General features: G+C 39.0%; 1 protein-coding gene across 1 annotated transcript in view; it reads right to left on the bottom strand.

The window, feature by feature from the left end:
* Nucleotides 1-983: 983 nt before the first annotated feature.
* Nucleotides 984-14,935, bottom strand: part of DPH6 (diphthamine biosynthesis 6) — a 215,350-nt gene continuing 201,398 nt past the window's right edge. The window contains exon 14 of the mRNA XM_009320992.1: nt 984-1,297. Within this exon, the coding sequence (XP_009319267.1) occupies nt 1,182-1,297 (116 nt within the window). The 3' untranslated portion in view covers nt 984-1,181. The remainder of the gene's footprint in view (nt 1,298-14,935) is intronic.

The following is a 14,935-nucleotide window of genomic DNA, read 5'->3' as shown; positions in this document are numbered from 1 at the left end:
TGTCCCGCAGATCCTCTTATCTTTAGTCACTGGCTTCGTATCAGCTGCTGCCAAGTGCGTATCTGGTAACGGGTAAGAAAATGAAGCTGGAGTGCTAAGTCCACCTCTTAGTCACCCTAATGTAAACTTACTGCCATGCAGTTGACTTTTGTGGAGTTATCTCAGATATATGCTGGTGTAAGAGGACGACTGGAGTGCTGGTCATGTAGCTCCAGTGCTCACACACTGAAAGAAAAGCAATGAGAATATATAGATGTAGAACATAGGCAAATGTTTGATACTCTTTTTTGAAGGTTTAATTTTATAGCCTTTGTCTGAAAAGAAGATTTCTCTACAGTGTCTTACTGCCTCAAGCAAAGTCCAAAAGGCTTTCTCTCCTATACTGATCTTATATCCTGTTATGAGTAAAGTATCAGTTGCAATGAAATTGATAGGAGCTTCACCTACATATCTGAGCCTGTTTTAATAAAAGCAGTGGTAAAACTCCTGCTGATTTTCTGGAGAAGACTGAAGCCCTGGGGGATACTGGTAACTCTTTAATAAGAGCTGCCTACCAGACGTAAAGCATGAGGATGCCCACTATCGCCTCAAAAAGCAGGATGGCAAATCCTACAGTCTGGCCATCATCTCCATTATTCACTTTGGTAAAACGTGCATCCTGAATACCTCTCTGAATAATTCTTCCCTGGGGCAACAAAAGGGTTAAAATCTGGCCACAAATAAAGTCTTTATGAGCTGGCCTGAAGTCAGTAAATGCAACATAGAACTGAAAGGAATCAAGTCTTTAAAACAGTACTGGAGCTAATGGTCTGGTTTCACCTCCATCCAAAAGGTCTGAAGTTATAATCAGCTTATTGTAACCAGATCACACAAATATATCACACAAAAGAACTGATGTGATCAGAGCAACTGACATCTCCCAAGAGCCACCTGCTACTACCAGAATGTATCTAAAAATAAGTGAGAAAAAAGCACAATATTTTGAAAAGAAACCTTTATTGTTCATACAAAGCTGATTCTGTCACATATCATGAGGCATCACTAACAAGCTAAATATGACTTTGCTTAAATCAAACAATATTGCTTAATGAAAGTACCCAACACAGTTATGATCAATTCCTTTCTTTGTTCTTTCCTGGATGGAATGTGTGTTTTGGTATCTACTCATAACTTCTAAACTGCTAGCTTAGCCAGCATGTTATATGAATAACTTCCTTGGCAGGTAAATCCACCACAGGTACTAAAATCAGAGCTGGAGTCTTCTTGCCCAAATATTTTTCCAGGTATTCTTGCAGTCCTAAAATAGAAATGAAACAATTAATGAATCCTCTTTGTCTCATTTTCTATTGTCTCCTATTTCTTACAAATGATTTCTAAATACATTTTTGAAAATTATTGTGGAGTAGCAATTAACAAATGGAAGTGAAATGTAACTCTTGAGTTTTCACTTTATATAGAAGGAAAAATCACCATCTCCCACCTCCTCGTCAACTAATTTGAGATTAACTTTACACGTTGCCTAAAGCCATAATTCAGCAAAACAGTTAAAAGCATGTTTCTCAACCCTGAGTGAGTGAGTGGTCTGCTCATTACAGGTGTAGCAAGCTGAAACTAAGTGCAGGTAGTAAAAATAACTAAAGGCCAGTTGAAATTCAGTTCTTTGTAATTTTTGATATTTGGATGATCAGCACGTAGTTGTCTATAAATGAAATTCTGTTCTGAAGTCCCATTGTGGTGCATCAATCTACTGAAAGTTAAAGTGGGCCATTTTTAAAAACATTATGAACATGATTTCCATCTGAAATCAATGGAAGCATGCCACGTTGAAGATATCATGGAGGAAGTCCAGGGATGGCAACATATATGACCACGTATCTAGGATTACAGAGAGATTCAAACCGATAAAGATATAGAATCTAGCTATAAAGAGCTGTAAAGGGACTGGTGTGTGACAGAAGTTTGTAAATTTAAACTCCATTATGGGAACAGAATTGGTAATGGAGAAGATCTAATTAGGACAATATGGGCGAAAACTAAAGAACAGAAAATTTAAACTCAGCATCGAGACATTTCTGGTCGTGTTGCAGCCTCAGTGGACATGCTAGAAATCCAGCCACACAGAACCCTTAAAGACTACCGAAAACCCTCCAAATGACCCTACAAAAGACAGTTTCCTAATGGTAAGGTATGGCCTGCATGGGTTTTGGTTTCAGTAAGTTATTTCTGTCTGCAGCTTCTGCGATTATGGCAATTCTTTATAACACTAAGCAATCTTGGCTAGAGAGGGTGTAAAGAGGGCAGAACTTGAAGACTGTCAGAGGTTTTTTTTTTTGGCGTCACTGCCTGTGAAACTGTGAACAGGCAGTTCAGTCAAAGTGTTACCTCATCCAGGATAAAACGGGAATTTTGCAATTGTATTCACTGAAGCCAAAACTCTTCTCTCTTGTTACCTGGCAGCAGTAGCTTAAATTAATGTAATAATGGCAATGCTACCTACGAAATATTGCAAAGACAGTACCAGTCTTCTGAAAGTCTGCTGACTTCCTTTTGTATTAACATCATTGACATTACAGGTGAAAACAGAGAAGGGTGAGCCAGAGATCAACGCTCACCTCAAAGCTCAAAGGACTTCTTCATGTTGTGTGTAAAAAGGGACTCAGTCTATGTATTGCAGATACTCAGCAGTGACCCAGTAATTAAGCATCAGCTAACATTTTCCTGCTAAACTTTGACTTCAGAAAACTTTATAGCTATGCCAGCTCAGAGGGCATTAAGTGGAAGTGAGTAAAGGCAAGCCACCTCAAAAATCACCAATTCCACCCTATTAAAATTACATTTCCTTTTTTTCCTCAACCAAAATTGTGAAAATATAATTTTAGTCTTTAATTTTTTTCACAGGCTTAAAAGCTGTGAAAAACTGCTAAAAGCTACCATAATAAAACCAGGTATTACTTTCAAAGGGAGAATTTGAAAGTCAGGCTATCTGGAAATATAACTCCATTCTTCTGTTTTTCTGAGGTAGCCAAAATAGCCATAAATATTTACATTTGGACATGCCCTAGTGGACTTTGTTGCCAGCCAGAAAGAGCCACCTTTCCAAAAGACCACCGCCTTTTCTTTTTGCACTGCAGTGCAAACTGCTGCCGCAAAACCTACACGTGTAATTGAAATGTGGATGAAAATCTGGGACATATGCCTCTAAATGTCTTATTATACTTATAAATCAAATAGTTTGATATGAAAACATTCTACCTTGGACTTGCATCTTTATGCATTTAAAAACTGTGGATAAAAGTCTGCTTATGCAAATTTCCTCTGAAAAGAGGAGACTGGGTCTTCTAAAACAGTAAAATTGTACTCTTAAGGACCCACAGAAGACAATGCACGATTAGTAAATCTGTGTCAGCCTATGTAATCATAGCTGACACAATCCAAAAATTGACAGCTATATGTTTTACCTGCTATAATAAGTTACTCTAAATCCTCCAATACTAATTGTATATTTTTAATGATGTGACACTAAGAAAGACACAGTCTCTATTTTTTTCGCTCATGCAAATTATGGTTTCAGATAAATAAGAGCCTCAGTCATGAGTATGAGTGTTTTCTGAAGTATGTAACTCTTTGTTCGAATACAAAGATTTCAAAAATCTCTTTCCTTTATATCACTTGTGGAAATGTTTGCTCAGTTGCACGCCATACTAATAAAAGTTGATCTTAAAAGTGAAAACAAGTAAAGGACAGAGGGTTACAGTGAGTGTGTTTACTGGAGCTTTAACAGGAGCTACGTATGATTGATATCAGTCAAAGTTATTTAATCTGCCCTGATACAGAATGTTGATTAAAGTACAAACAAATCCAGCTGATTAGCAAGCAGCAAACAAGTGGTGTGTATTGTGCATGTTTTCATTTCCTGTGACAGTCAGCATTAATTATTATTACTACATGAAATTTGCCAAAAGCAGGCGAGCTTCATCCTGTAAGATGGACCCCTGCTACTCCCAACTGATCAGCAGAAGTTCAGGGCACAGGTTCCATACGGAGCTTCTTTCTGCACCGCTATGCATTTTTCTATTGACCTGGGTGCAGCTGAGGGATATGGACATAATCAAAACCTAAAATGCACAATAATAATTCAAAGTCTTTCCCTCTCTCACCCAAAATTCTGGCCTTACAATCTATTTCTGCCATTCCTCTGTAAGGACAGAATACTGAGTTCAATAGTTTGATGATCTCTCACGCTGACTTTGCAGCCCCATAACATGGCACAATCTAACACTGTAAGCTAATGTTTTTAAAGGTGCTTTTCACGCCAAGTAGATAAAACAATGTCCTGGGAGCCCCTAAAGGGTCATTCCAAATGATTAGGAAGACGATTTTTACATCTGTGCTGCCAGTGGCTTACGAAGGAGCAGGATTTAGGCAGTATGAGGTGAGGACCAAAATCAGGTCCCCATTATTGCTACCATACTCTTGCTTCACTGGGTATTTGCAGGGGAGGAGTAATCTAATAGCTCATATTGAAAAGGAAAATGGTAACAAAAAGGAAGATCACATTTAGCCCAGTACATAAAAAAATCACTTTCATATTACAACTACTATCCTTCCTTCACTTTTTAACCAAAAGATATTGTTACATTGCTTAGAGCAGGTTTTTAAATCCCTGAGCTAATAAAGCTCCATTGCTTCAGCTGAGGAGATCTGACATGCAGCATGTACTTTGAAAAGATGTGTCACAGGGGATCAGGTTCCTAACAGTTGACTAAGAGTTCCAGTCCCAAAAGATGTGCCCCTGGTGTGCAGAACACTTAACCCTTCGACCAGTACCAACATGACTATTCACAAATTATTGATGTCCCTAAATCCCTGCCAGATTGCAGACAGTTCTTGTCTCCCTTGAAGCCAAAGCATATGGTCACTAATGAGATGGATTAAAAAATACATATACACATTCAAGGCTTTGCCACATGAATGTAAAGCCACAGAAATGGTAGAAGGTGATTGAACTGGACTGAGCACTGTTAAATACATGATTAGCCTCTTGTTATGGATCATTTCCATTGATCTATATACAGTTTCACAGCATAGTTTAATTAAAGCTGTCTGGAACAAGCTTCTGCCTTAAGTGATCAGGCAGAGCAAGGAAAAGGTGAAACATGAGGAACTGGAGACCCCCCCCCCCTTTCTTAAACATCCAGCTGACTGTCTCTGTGGTTTACAACCATAGCAAGGAAGGAAAATGTGCTTTTAGAAAAATTACCTGGTTTTACTGCTGTTTATGACGCTTATGTGCCAGGGAAATCAGTTCAGGATTTTTCCCACACTTTTACTTAAGATAATATAAAATGACATAGCGGAATATAAAATTTTAAAACAAACCCTGTACAATTGGCTTGCTTCATTTTAATTAATACCTTCCTGTCCAAAATAAGCCCAGTAAACAAAAATATACTGTTGGAATATAAAAGTGAGTCACTTTGCAAAATATGATTTTGTACTGATTTTTTGTTGCAGCTGTGAGATTTTAAATTACAATAATGTGGACATTTTCCATAGTCCAATACTTGGCTTTTCATATGGAACCTTATGGTTTTCTTTACTGTTCTTGATGACATTATTTCACATTGGTCATGTTGGTCATCTCCCCGTTAAGGCACCGGGTTTTCAAAATTGCTCTGTCCACATCAAAAATGGAGGCAACGTCTCGTAAATAATTGTGTTTCCATTTTGAAAATAAAACAGCTAGATCTTCAAAAATACCAAGAGCCTACCAGTTCCAGGGAAAACTGCCCAAAGACATGTTACTCAATGCTTTTATAAATTTGTTCCAAAATTATAAAATTTGAGGTCAGTCTTGATTTTTTTTTCAAGTGGGAAACATTCATATGCACAAAAAGAGGGAAATCAACAATAACTAAACTTAGGAGGATGGAAGTGGAACTGGCTTTGGAAGCCAACCACTCCTGATTATTTATCCTGGTTATTACACTAATTTCCCTTGGTCCTTCTGGTTTTGAGTGACTTACAGTCTGACTTTGGCTACTTATTTATAATATCAGGATAGTGATGATGATCAGGGTGTAATTGAGTTTTGTTAAGGACTGGTAAAAAGGGGAGTTCCCTGGCATCTTTTAGCAGACCAGATTCGGCACAGCGCTAGAGATGATGTAAGCTCCTTCATGCAATACTGATGATGCGCTTCAACCACTCTGGCCTGGGATATTTGTCTGAATACGAGTTAAGCAGCTGCTTTGAATTGCAGGGGAAGTCTGTTGCCATGATATATGAGACAAATGACCAACATGAATTTGGATAAGGCTGTGAAACTGCTTTAAACCTGTGATTACCTAAGCCAGTCTTTGAAACTATGACAATGAAAGAATTTGTGTTCTTTGCTACATAACTTTCAAAATCTAATCTGTGTTGTGAAGATTTCTTAAGCTGTGTCTAGATTTCTCTCCCTTCTTTCAAAGGGAGAGAAACAATTGATGAATGAGCTTTCCTGTTGCATGGTAAATACATAGTAACATTTGTTTAAAAAAAATTAAAAAAAAAAAAAAAAAGAAATTACAGAGGGAGTTGCAGTTGCATTTGGAACTCAGGTCTCTACAAACACATGCCTGGTCAGATGCCAAAACAGCCAGTCAGATCTGCACAAGTCTGTATTTGCAAACAATTCTTTCATAAAAATGTATCTTCAAGGTTTCATCACGTCATTTCAGTTTGTCTTGCATTTATGGACCCATCTATACTGAAGGGCTTCTTGCTTCTTGCACCAAACTAGTTTTAGTTGTAACAGTGAAAATGTCTTTTTCAAGTAATCCCATAACAGATGAAAATACAGCCTGGACTGGAAGCTCTAAAGCCAATGTTAGCCATCCTCTTTCGGCTTGTCCCTAATACCAAAGAACCTTTTCAGATGATTGCAACCTCTTCTGTGAAGGATATGTTTATTAGGATCCAGACTGATAAGACTCTGCCCTTTTGGTCATAAATACTAAGAGTTGCAGGCACAGATACATACAAAACATGGTAACACTTCATCCGGCAGACCATTCACCAAATGAAATAATAGAATCATAGAATAGTTTGAGTTGGAATGGACCTTTAAAAGTCATCTAGTCCAACCCACCTTGCAATGAGCAGGGACATCTTCAACTAGATCAGGTTGCTCAGAGCCCCGTCCAACCTGACCTTGAATGTTTCCAGGGATGGGGCATCTACCACCTCTCCGGGCAACCTGTTCCAGGGTTTCACCACTCTCAGCATAAAAAATTTCTTCCTTATATCTAGTCTGAACCTACGCTCTTTTAGTTTAAAACCATTACCCCTTGTCCTGTCGCTACAGGCTCTGCTAAAAAGTCTGTCCCCATCTTTCTTATAAGCCCCCTTTAAGTACTGAAAGGCCGCAATAAGGTCTTGCCGGAGCCTTCTCTTCTCCAGGCTGAACAACCCCAACTCTCTCAGACTTTCCTCATAGGAGAGGTGTTCCATCCCCCTGATCTGGACCCGCTCCAACAGGTCTGTGTCTTTCTTGTACTGAGACAAAAATCCACTATAAAGAAAAGACTACAGTTTTATTACATTTTACTGCTAGTCCTGTTTGTGCAGTGGACTTCTTGTCTCTTTGGAATCTATACCGAACCCGAAAAAACAGTTCTAGCAATGTTTTTACGCAGGCTACGGTGAAAACATAATGAAAGTTGCTGTAGGCTTGGATGGGTACCCGCAGGAGTCTGAGCAACTCTTTCTACAGCTGAGCAGAGGAAGATGAAAATGAGCTGTGTTTCCCTGCATGCCTTACTGATAACTCCTGCTCTCAGAATCAATGAGGAGAAGTTGTGAGTGTGCAAGGTAGCAGCCATGGACCTTACTGTTCCTGGGAGATACAAGAAAGATGAGTGATTGGTTTATCTCAATCCAAACTAGTTAGTCCTTATTGGATGCCTGCGCTCTGTACCACCAGCAGCAGAGAGGAACGGCTGGCCTCAAATGACGAGCTCTGAAGGAATCCAGAAGTTGCCTCTTCCCCCCCAGCCTCACCCCTCTCTGCTGTTCCTCTGCTTCGACAGGAAGGTGTGGGAAGGAAAGAGGGGTCACTTATAATCAGGGAGGGCATTAACATTTACAGGAACCTCACTTTTCTAGAGCTGAGTCACTTGGCTGAGTAACTATGGAAGTTTTTTTAGACTGTAGCTAATGCATTTTTTTAGTATCTGAAAGAAAATTAGTAGACAAACCAGTTATTTTTAGTGCTGGTTTGATTGTGAGCCTGTCAGCCTTGCAATGCATCTCTTTTATCAAGCTGCCACAATACCTTGTTTTGTTTTCAGAGCAAAGTTTGATTAAAGACCAATTTCAGAAAAGTTACTCGCTGTGGGCGTTAATTAGAGCTTTCTGGACTCTGCAGGGTCTAGCTTATGATCTGTTTCAGTTACTAAACCCTGTAATTCAGGTTACATGAAGATGGGAATGAACCAACCCCTTTCTATTCTTCTGAAAGCTTCTGTTTAACTCAGTCATGAAAGAACCTCTCTCCTTTTCCTTCCCTAATATGGAATTCTAATTTCTGGCCTTTCCTAAACAAAATTAAAAATAATACTTCACATCTATAATGAGTTTTCAAACTAATGAACTGAGGCACATCCTTGGAGCTTCAGAACGGGGTAGGTAAACTTTAGGAAGCCTTTGCTTCTAAATAATGTTTTGAGTGGTGCCCAAGTATACAATACATCTTGGGAAAAAGGGGTAAACATCTATTTCCCTTCCTCTGCTTTTTTCTGGGAGTGGAGTATTGTCATTCTGTAAGAGAAGGTCCCTGGCATTCTATCCTCCCCTCTTAGTAGCACACAAGAAAAGCCTTTTGCCTTTCTGCAAGCAAAAGGCCAGCTACTAGCTCAAAAAATCTTAAAAAGGTGGTTGATGAAAAAAGACTTAGTAGTACTTGTGGGTAACAAGCAGCAGATTGAAGCGGAATTTATAACACGGTAGAGTTAAAATTAGGAACTATGTAATAAAATTAATTAAATGAAAACGCCATTGGGGTACTATGGAAATACAAGCAGACAAGAAAACCAGCCCAAAATAAAACCTGACTCAGCTACATTGGATATCTGAAACCAGGCTAGACAAAACAAGAAACCACATACTAAAGAGAACAAACCTGTGAAGAAGATGACCAAAAATGGTCCATCTCTGTTTTCCAGCAGACAGCCTGCACAGGAGAACCAAGGCTGAATGAGGTAAGGTATTTAAGCAGAGTTCATGGATACTACCATCTTAAAACATCCTCTCCCAAGTATACATTCTCTCCTGAACTTCCTCCCAAATTCTGAAACCTAAACTTCAGCTTAGTTGGCAAGCTGGTATGAATTCTTCCTAAAACTGTACAGTGTGACTGACTGATGCACCAGGGATGCTGAGGAGGTAAGCAAATCAGGCAATCATAATCATCAAATGAGGTTTTATACTGATATTTATAACAATTACAATTTCAATCCCAAATTCCATCTCTAAGACAATTACACGCCACCTAACTCTCTCTGGATATACAGAAGTTACCTTCCAAAGTACACACAGTACCAGTCAAATTAGGTATGTTAACATGCACATCAACGGAAAGTTGCAGAAAGAAATGTGACTCTTTTAAAGACAAACAAATGTTGCCGAGCTCTTCTGCGCATTAGTTATGGCTGTTTCTCAGTAGAAAGAATTCAGATTTAGCTTCCATAATAATTCTTTCAAGCTGCCAGCTATAGCTTAGAAAATAGCAGAGCATGAAAACTCATCCCTTTGTGTTTTTCAGTGTTCTGTTTTTAGCCGTGTCCTATATACAGGTTGAGAATCGGCCTATACAAGGTTATAAATGTGTACTTTTGTTTAAAATGTCATTAACCTTCTGCACTAAATAAAGAAACACTTAAGCATGCCCTTCCAGTACTCACAGTGAGGTCTAAATATAATTTCAAAGAGAACGGAGGACTGAACTTTCTGAGTACAATCACTCAGGGAAGAACTTGTGCTTTTTCTAAAACCATGACAGAGTGCAAAGATCACGAGCCTGTTTTCCCTGTGTGCTATCTTTCAACCCCATAATGACCCAATCGCTTTAAGGGGTGGATGGTTATTGAACTTGTATGCCAGCTGTGCTCAAAACCTCTGGGGAGGATGGGCTGTAACGACACCAAGCAGGGATGAGTTATGAATGGAGACAGATTATTACAAACATATGGAACAGTAAGGACCCAGTTTTCAAGAGGCATCTAAGAATGCACTTCACAGTATATGCAAGCACTTGTTTGCTCATACAGTTATCTGAATGTGCCTATATGGACACATAAAACTGCAGGATTCACTAGAGGCTCACACACATGTTTTTTGTTGTATGCAAAATCAGATAAATGTGCACTTCCTTGATTTTTTTTTTCCAGATAAAGTGAAAACTTGGTGTGAAAATGATCAACTGCAACAGCACCTGTGCAGTAATTATGAAACTTGCTTTCTCACCTTCAGGTCACATTACAGCTACTGACTCTTGGCCCATAGTCCAAGAGCACGAGATGGCGCATATTTGCAAGCTGTAGGACAGTTGGTCGCTGTGCCCTCCAGGTAGGGTTGGGAACACTGGTGGGGCAGTGTGTGTGGGAAGCTCGGCTGTGCCTGCTGGTAATTCAAGAACTTTTATCTCCAGGGCCTGCCAATCTGGCACCTTTCACAAGTGTTAAATTTACTTCAGTATATTTTTTAAGAAGCTGTCATGAGACATACTGAAGCAAATATGTCCTTCAGTGGTTACACATGGACTTGGTTGTAACAATGTTTGTTAAGTGCTTTGACATCCCCAAATGATATGTTTGGTACAGCTTCCACATTTGTTCGTTTATTCAAGTCTGCTAAATAGTCTCCAAAACCGATGGGTTTAAGAATACTGACTGGATACAGTGCATCCAAAAGGTCTGACCATGAAGAGATGCTTATGTACCTAGTGGACACCACATACATCTGCTGGTGGAAGAATTTAGTCTACAAATAATAGAAAAGGTTTCTAAAAGACTTTGTGGCAAGCATCTTTAGACTGGGTATGGAGAAGATCATATGGTTCTTGCTTTATGTCAAGGTAAGCTGTGGTCATTTAAAATAATACTGATGGAATTATCGTTTTCAGTTTCTAGGCCAGATTCTCAACTGCTGTAAATTGTAGCTATGCTAATTTACACCCGCCGAGGAGCTTGCACAGTAGATTACATATTTATATATAGTATCATGTGCAAACTAATGAGGTTATTTCTAGATGTTTACCATAGTAAAGAGCTCTGAAACTTTAAATCAATCTGCTGCACTAATGTAAACAACTTATCGTAACAAAACCAGATAAAAGTGCACCGAACATGTTAAATACATTATTAGGTCGATGAAGATCATTCATATTGATCCAGGTCTGGCTTCACAGCACAGTTTAATCAAAGCTGCCTGGAAGAGGTAACAAAGAGTGGTCATGGCATTCACTGCCTTTCGTCCTGAGCTCACTGATTTAATCCTAGAGTGAGTCCACAAATGACTAAAATTTCATTACTGCTGCATCTGACAACTTATGTGAAATTAGCTGGAGCAGGATAAAAAGAAGGGTAGGTATTTAGAAGTGGAACAAAACCCAGCTTCTGTTTTAATGGGGAAATCATGCTGCCAGAGGTTGCTGATGATCCACCCAGCAGTTTGCGGGCCCTTGATAGCCATACAACTACCTCCCCTTGATCTGGCAGATTTACATTAATTTGATTTTTATCCTGTATGGCAGCGACCCAAGATATCAGTAGCCTTTTATTCCCTACAGTCAAGGAAGAAAAGGAGAGAGATGAAAGTCTTTTGTTCCTCTTCATGGCCTCCAAGGATGACAAATAAATCTCACTGCTAGTGCTTCCTGTGTAATGTGAGCTCATAGTTTGTTACAGATTTGGGAACGGGAGACTGTGAGAGTCATTCAACTGTGTCAACCGACAGCAAAATGAAAGAAAAAGGGTTTGAAACTTGGCCACATAGTGATGTGAGCTGCAAGTCATTTTTGCTGTAACTTGAAATTATTAACAGCATAATTTATAAAAGCCTTCAGCAAGACTTACGTGTCATTTTATCAAGCACTGAATAAACACTAAATAACAGACAAGGTCTACCACAAAGAGTTTACCATCAACACAAAAAAATAGAGCTGAAAAAGGAACACAGGACTGGTAGGAAACTGAGTCATAGAAAACTGTGCCAAAATTACACGATTTGTTGAGGTAATGAAAAGCCAAAAACTGACCCCAAATTCTGACCCACCGTACCCCTCTTCCTCTTGAGAGTGCACCACAGTGAGCACACCTACGAACAACAATACAGTGGCCAAGAACTGAATCATCCTTTTGCTTGGACTGCTTTTGGATCTCTGGATGTTAAAATCACAGTCCCAGAAGAGCACTGCTGCCTGTGTTCCACCTGCTCTGTCGTCAAACAACTTCATTGCTCGGAGGCCTCTGCCATTCTTCCACCATCAACAGCTGGGGTGGTTTACAGGTTATTTGAAAGTTACCTGTGGGCTTTATGCCAAAATAGTCTATCATATCTGTCAAGGGGCTGTACAGCTGACTGTCTTATGACTGCTTAATAAACATTACTATATATTTTATACCACAGTGTATCACAAAAAGCTGCAATAAAGTAAATTATCACACAAATACGTATATTAAAAAAAAAAGAAGAACATTTCATCACCAAAATACATGGTCCGAAACACCTGTTTTTAAAAAAAACTTTTGGAGAAGGCCTTTTGGAATTATACAAACTGCACTGCCTTCCATAACTCTTGTACATTTTGTGATTTATAGCCACATGGGTGACAGGTACAGTACACAGCGTAGCCCAGCAGTGAATGGAAAAGCTGCCCGGATCTGGCCTGTTGCTTAGGGGTTCCCAGTTCCCCCAGGCAGGCCAGTCCCCAGACCTCCAAGGTAGCCCAGCACCCCCAGGTGACCAGTCAGTCAGCAGCACCAGCAGTTCCTCTGCTTGAACACTGGCTCATTCGACAGGAATTTCTAGTTCTGGAGCCTTAAGCCACATCTCCACCAAAAACTATGTTAGCTCAAAGAGATACTGGATTAATGGAATTGAAAATGCTCAGAAGGAAAATGGATGTGATGCTTTAACTACTTTTAAGAAACATGAAGTGTGAGTGATGGAAGGGTGACCTTTATCTTTCCCACAAACAGAAGGCCAACCTATAAGGCACAGCGAAACATGCTTTTGATTTATCCTTCTGCCTCCTTCTGTTTCAAAGATGTGATCTGCAGTATGAAATCTGGTTTTAACAACGTTGCAGTACTGCTAGAGGGAAATAAACTGCTCACGAAGAGATGTCAGTTTTAAAGTAAAGCAAAGATGCCCACACAGCCCTCTCTTTGGTCAACACTGATACTTTATGCCATGGGCCTTAACATGTCAGGCAGTATCATACCCGCTGCGTTGCAGAACATGGTAGTGAGAAGGACAGGCTACCGAAAGCCATCAACTTCTGCTCACAGAGAGCCACTCTTCTCCTGGAACATCATCACTGGAGTGGTCTTACCAGTATTTTCTACGCTACATTAGCTGAATGAGTAGGCTTTTTTTAAAAAAAGGTTTCTCTTTCAAGGTAGTTTTTCAATTACACCACTGCTAGGAAGATTCATTAGAATCAGGCTTTTTTTCTCTTTTGCAGAAAGCACATGTGGTTAGAAAGGAAGGCAACAAAATATGCTCAGCCTAGCTGAATTTTTGCCAAATCACTTTGCAGGGCAAAGAAAACTCATCTACAACCTGACACAAGAACACTTAGGGTCATTAAAGCTCTAAAAAAACTGGTAAGACAAAAAGGTGAAACATGAAGATGCTAAAGGATTTATTATTATTATTATTAATCTAACCAGTTTCATTTTTGACTTACCAAAAGCAAAGAGACAGAAGAAAGGAAAACTAACTGGATCTCATAATGTATAGTCAGAACTTCATGCTAAATATAGTTGTGACCTCCTGCAAATTTATCCTGTTTCTGTCTGTAATTTTAGCAACTAATTAAGGTAAATGTAGCACTTTCAAATGCTACTAACACCAATACAGCCAGATTCAAAGTTACTGGCACCTCTCTTTTTGGTAAAGGATAGCACAAAAGAATAAAGTAATAATCTACTTGTTTAAAATATAAAAGTTGGTTATTTATTCCTCCAGAATTCTAGCCTTCTCTCAGGGGAAATCTGGAAGTTTTAAATTCATTGATCCTTCGCTTTGCCACTACTCCTTTGACCTTTTAGATATTTTTTGTTTGCTGTCACATTTTTGCTGATTTGTTTTTAAATTATAAGTCCAATTTTAGCTTCATTTTTCTTAAACCACTTGTCACAATCCTTTAGTAAAATCTACTCACAGTTTCACTCTTAAGGCCAACCGAAGATTTACAATAAGCTAAACTGGGCAAAAATTCTGTAGTAATCAGCACAATGTATTTTATACTCCATCATGATAATTTTTTCTGGCTCCATATCGATATAACTTTTTCTGCTTTTTACAATGGTTTACAACTTAAATAATTTAATACAACAGTTGTTATATTTTTATTGCAAGCTTGTAAAACTTGTACCATAAGTCTCTTCCATGCAATACATTAAACAAAGAAATGACAGAGAAGAAGGGGAACTGATGATTACTAAAACTGTAATTCAGTCTCCAAGTTCTGAATGTGTCATAAAGTGCTTCTGTCTCACTTGCGTACAGCACATCTTGTCAGTGTTCCTCAGATGAACCACCTCTTCATGTTCAGTTCTCCTTACCTGTTATTTTAATGATGATATAGGAAAAACAACGACGATTTCACATTTCAGGCAATGCATTGATGAAGTGGTGGTCGAGGGGAAAGGACTCAGCATAAAGC

Source organism: Pygoscelis adeliae, unplaced genomic scaffold (genome assembly GCF_000699105.1).
Source record: "Pygoscelis adeliae isolate BGI_AS28 unplaced genomic scaffold, ASM69910v1 Scaffold3, whole genome shotgun sequence".
Taxonomy (NCBI): domain Eukaryota; kingdom Metazoa; phylum Chordata; class Aves; order Sphenisciformes; family Spheniscidae; genus Pygoscelis; species Pygoscelis adeliae.
The sequence above is the reverse complement of the archived record's forward strand: the minus strand, read 5'-3'. Positions and strand labels throughout refer to the sequence as shown.